The sequence below is a fragment of the Mizuhopecten yessoensis genome, unplaced genomic scaffold (genome assembly GCF_002113885.1).
Source record: "Mizuhopecten yessoensis strain PY_sf001 unplaced genomic scaffold, ASM211388v2 scaffold7907, whole genome shotgun sequence".
In the NCBI taxonomy this organism is placed as follows: Eukaryota; Metazoa; Mollusca; class Bivalvia; order Pectinida; family Pectinidae; genus Mizuhopecten; species Mizuhopecten yessoensis.
Window position 1 is genome coordinate 95,075 of NW_018407282.1, and position 5,409 is coordinate 100,483.

Consider the following 5,409-nt stretch of genomic DNA (forward strand, 5'->3'; position numbering starts at 1 on the left):
AAGCAATAAGTTGATCTAATGGATGCAGTATTCCGTACGTGGTAAGGAATATGTTTTTTACAATAGTGTATAACGTTATACATTTGTCCGTATGAAGTTTCGTCAAAACGCCGATAAATTCTTCCATAAGATATTGTCTGGAAAAATAATTTCAATGATTTGACATCTGACCCCATGTGGAGATCTTGATCTTGAGGGTACAATACTCTTAGCGTTTAGGCAACCCATCGTTCCATTATAAGTACAGTGTTCTGAAGTAAGGACCCAGCCAACGGACAAAATACAATCAAAGAGTCATCTGGTTTCATCGATAAGGAGGTAGTTGGCTAATAAAATGTAAGACTAACTTCTTTTTAATTCATATAGTGTTTTATTACCAAATATGTAAAAGATAACCATTTTGCATCTGTCGATAATATATCATTCATCACCTTTCGAACATTTACACTCTCAACAACACATTGAACACCATTCACGCTCCTCAATGAACATCTTCCAAACCCCAACCACGCTCCACGTTAAAACCGACGATGGTTTCATCAACAGTATGTCAATATTTTGCACTAGATAATGTATAAAGTAAACAGTGTGGTAAAATTGTAAATCACAGACTTGATATAGAGAGATAAAATTGATGCAATTGTCGAAGTCGTATAAACATCAGGATAAATAAATATGTGTAAATGTTGGAGACCATATATATGTTTGAAGGTATCATAGATTTTGTAACAATTCCAAAGCACTTTGACGCGATTTTCCCAACGTCTACATAAAAGTCTGTATTTTGAGTAGTGGCTGGATCTATCCGCACATAGGGGCGACAACTCTTCCGTGTTTGATGAGAGGGGGTAGGCCTTTTTTGTTGACTGGGAATGGGCTTGGCAGCAGCTGTTCCCGGGGTCCCGGGGATGGGTATCTGATGGGGCGGCTGTTCTTCATCACCGGAATCACACTATCGGCTACGTAGTTTTCTCTGCAAAAAAAATCAAACAAACAATTACAGACGGGCCTCGTACATAATCTACCTTTCTAAGGATATATGTAACATCAAGTTGTGTTTAATATCAGCTGAAATGTGTAATTATTCGGAAATGTATATTACATAATTTTCTACGCCCGCATTCATGAAACCGTTCTCTTGCTCAAGCATGTATTCTGTGCTCAAATCAGCTTTGTTGTGACTCGCTTAAATCATGTCAAACGATCAAAAAGTGAAATGTAATTTGCAAACATTGAAAAAAGTATTGGGCTTTAGGTCACTTCAAACTGTCAAAATCAATGACAAAATAAGATTAGCTTATTCATTTATAACCAGAACAAAAAAACAACGCTCGAGCACAAAATCCATGTTTGAGCATGAGAACGGTTTCATGAATATGGGCCCAGATATTGCGGGTTTAACGTTTGTTGAAAGACAACACAAATTACTATTACATAGTAAGATAACCTATTCAATGACACCATCAACTTTTCGATATTTGAAACTGTTATTTTCCATTGATTGTTTGGAACCACACTTTAATACATGTATTTAAGCAGCCAAAGATTATCAAGGAGTTACATATGTATAAGGAGGTAATATACAATTGACACATACCTGCAACCGTACATCTGTGTCAGCATACTGCTGGACTCTGTATCTGAAATAAAAGTTTATCTTTACTTGAATGTGCAATACAGAATTCCAGATCAAGAAAGCGAAAGTCACACAATAAAACGGACTAAAAACAATCTGTCGCTCAACAATTTCCCATCTACACCAGTCGCAGCAGTATGTCCAAATTAAGAAACCCCTCAGCATATATAATATATGTGGTCTGCTGACATGATTATATTTCCGGCTCATCCAAAATTGTCCAAAATATCAAAATAGTGTTCATGTATATACTAACCGTCTGGGAACAAGACGACTTCCAATTTTAATGAGTCAAACAGCCACACCTTATTAAACCAACCACGGCGGCAGAAAATACGGGAAAATGGATATTTGTCACAGGAACGGTACACATTATCTATTATTCATTCATTAACAAGGTCGCTGGTCCCTTTGTATATCTAGACAACATGTCTTACCCCTGTGTAAATCTAGGGGTATACCAACGTATCTCTGGCCCTGTGTATATGTATAGGCATCAAACATTGTCTCTTGTCCCTGTGTATTTAGAGTATATATGGGGCAAAGAAGTAATTCCAACAGTGTGGACAAGTTTAGGTTGTCAAATTTTCTGAGCGATCTGCTCTTTTTCAAGACACAGTGAAACAGAACAGTTACATGTACATATACATCATATTACAAGAAGATAGAATTGATATACTATAATTGAAACTATAGTTTTTATATCCCTGTGTATTTAGGGTATATATATATATGCTTTGTCCCTGTGTATTTAGGGTATATATATATGTATGCTTTGTCCCTTTGTATTTAGGGTATATATTTATATGCTTTGTCCCTGTGTATTTAGGGTATATATTTATATGCTTTGTCCCTGTGTATTTAGGGTATATATATATATGCTTTGTCCCTGTGTATTTAGGGTATATATATATGCTTTGTCCCTGTGTATTTAGGATATATATATATGCTTTGTCCCTGTGTATTTAGGGTATATATATATGCTTTGTCCCTGTGTATTTAGGATATATATATATGCTTTGTCCCTGTGTATTTAGGGTATATATATATGCTTTGTCCCTGTGTATTTAGAGTATATATATATGCCTTGTCCCTGTGTGTATGTAGAACTACTACAAATATGACTACATATTCTTTAAGAGTATAACAAAACTTACTGTCATGGAAGACAGATATGTGCTTGGCTTTGACCGGACGTGGACCTTTCCGGGGAGTTTTGGGTACAGCAGTATTTTTTCTAGGGTCCACCAAAGGGGCCAGTTTGTTCTTGTTGACAGGAAAAGGACTTGGTGTCAACTGTTCTCTGGGTCCAGGAGCTGGGTATCTTATAGGGCTGAAAGAAGAACCGAATTGGCACGATGAATGTCTTTGACTTAACAACCGGAGTAAAAGTTAAAGATGAATTTCGCAGTCATTATAGAACTTTCAAAGAATGGATGAGCAGTTGAAAGATTTCACTTTTCCAGAAAAGTTCAGAAGACTCTAGGTATTCTCTCAATTACAACTTTAATCAAAGTGACTGTCTGTCTACAGTTACAAAATAAACTTGAATACGCATGTCAATACTTTTTTCAGCATTAAACTGAACCAGACTATCATTTTAATTATAGTAAACTAAAGATCCCCGTTTAGATGATAACGACATACTTAGGGTTGTTGACCGGTTCAGGCAGAGCAGTTCTAGTCGGCTGGTCAGTGGCAGTGGTCTTTACACCTAAAATCGGTTAAAAACGGCAAAAAATAAAATAAAACAAAAACAAGATATATATCACCAATGACCATACAATCGGTGGTTTTGTCCTACACGAGAATCAAATTCGATCCTATTTCTCTATCATTTTTTTTTTTAAATGAAAAGTTACAGTTGTGCAATTCTTTCAGAGGAAGACCACTACTTACTTTCTTTGTAAACGGGCATATGTTTAGCCTTGACCGGACGAGGCCCTTTCCGGGGTGGTTTGGATACAACATTCTTTCTGGGGTCCACAACAGGGGCCAGTTTGTTCTTGTTAACGGGAAAAGGACTTGGTGCCAACTGTTCTCTGGGTCCAGGAGCTGGGTATCTTATAGGACTGTGGATAGAACAGTCATTTGTAACTTTAATGTAGAAATGTCTTATAGGCACATAGCAATCGAAAATATTTAAACGATAAAAAATGTTTTTTAAGAATTTCACAAAAGATTTAAATTTCCATAGCAACAATGTACTTATTTTTTAAAACAGAAAGAAACGTGGAACCACATAATTGCTAACGACTTTATCATTATAAAGCACCTTTTTCGTTTGAACTTTTGTAGTTAATGTAATGTCTATATTGTAGATATTACTATAATTTGATAAAGGAATTCTGTCTTAATAACAATTACATACTTGGCATTGACTGCTTCATTGAGAGATGTGTTTTTTCGTTGACCTTCGAAAGTGGTTTTCACAACTGAAAAAGATAAATAAGAAACCTATACTAGTCTAGCAAGTAAAACGTTCAATATCACTCAATAGTAACGGAAGCACAACCTAGGAAACGCGACAGATATATGAGGTTTAAGCGCATCTGCAATTACTCAGGACTTAGTGAGTTATGCGAATATTAAGAGGCTATTGTATGATCATTGTACATCCAGACCCTGACCCCGTAAACCCGAGATCCCTTTACAACCCGAGAGCATCCGTCCTCTGGTCCTTTATGCTTACAGTATACGACTTCCTCGGGTTATTGTGGGGAAGACTAGTCTATGAATATGGCTGTATTAAAACATATCATATATAGGCCTAATGTGCCAATATCTTTACGTAGCGACACATCAGAATTATAACTATCACTGGAAGTAGAACAGATATTGACATATGGCACGTGCCGAGCTGATATCAATTATGCCATATCAAAGATATGTATATGAAAATGATCACAAACGTGAACTTACCATTGTCATGTTCATAAATAGTATCTTCCTCCTTGTTGTAGGATGTGTTTCCTGTTCTTGGTGTTGGACAATACCAGGGAAAAGCTGGATCTCTAGCTGCGAGTAAATCACTGGAAACACTTCCATTATCATGTTCTGTCCTGGGTATCTGTGTCGCAGATTCTTCTGTAGATTCATATTTTGCCTCGTATGTATTCAATTTCTGAGCACAGATTCTGTGACGCCTGTGCAATTTTCTTGCTTCGGGTTTTGGCTCCTTAGGGGGAGTTGGAGCAATATCAAAAGTGCTGATGTCAGCGAAGTCGATCTTAGTTTTAGTACCTGTTTAGATTAATACAAATAGGTTCTTGTTTTTGCTATAAAATGTATTGCGGTGATATATTAATCATAGCTATTATGACTTAAAATGTCAGATTTGTTTGATACACAGGGGTACGGTTCAAATTATCAATTTATATCTGAGGTCTCCTTGTTTACTATACATAATAGTAAACATGGAGACCTCAGATATAAATGGATAAATTGGACCGTACCCCTGTGTTCCATATGAATGAAAAAAACCGTGTAACAGGCCTTGCAAGATATCATTTCTTCTTCTTTATAGTTTCACCAGACCTTCTTGGCATAACATTAGAAGATTACCTGGAGAGCTAAATCGTTTTACAAAGAAATGCTAACATATTTATATTAATCTGTTTGTCAATACTCTACAGTGTACTTACTTTTTATTCTGTGAAGGTACAGAGCCTTCTTTGAGCTTAACGTATCCATTTTTCGATAAAATCTTGCTGAGAAAATATACCGCCAGTTGCTACAAATGTCGTCGTTTCGTAACTACCGCCGGCAAAACT

At 36.3% G+C, this 5,409-nt stretch overlaps 1 protein-coding gene across 1 annotated transcript; it reads right to left on the bottom strand.

Moving 5' to 3' along the window:
• Nucleotides 1-373: 373 nt before the first annotated feature.
• On the bottom strand, nt 374-5,377 carry LOC110454576 (serine/arginine repetitive matrix protein 1-like). The gene is made up of 8 exons (XM_021504160.1): nt 5,281-5,377; nt 4,559-4,879; nt 4,008-4,071; nt 3,536-3,708; nt 3,284-3,350; nt 2,794-2,969; nt 1,598-1,640; nt 374-973 (listed from the first exon to the last, which is right to left on the bottom strand). Exons 1-8 carry the CDS (start codon nt 5,327-5,329, stop codon nt 802-804), a joined length of 1,065 nt encoding a protein of 354 aa, XP_021359835.1. The 5' UTR covers nt 5,330-5,377; the 3' UTR covers nt 374-801.
• Between the last annotated feature and the right edge of the window lie 32 nt (nt 5,378-5,409).

Bases quoted from the DNA above. Each gene is read 5' to 3' on its own strand.
- LOC110454576 (XM_021504160.1), bottom strand. From the start codon at position 5,329: ATGGATACGTTAAGCTCAAAGAAGGCTCTGTACCTTCACAGAATAAAA. The intron at 2,970-3,283 runs GTATGTCGTTAT...TTCTTCTTTCAG, and splicing joins GAACCGGTCAACAACCCTAA to CCCTATAAGATACCCAGCTC. The intron at 1,641-2,793 runs GTAAGTTTTGTT...CTTTTATTTCAG, and splicing joins CATATCTGTCTTCCATGACA to ATACAGAGTCCAGCAGTATG.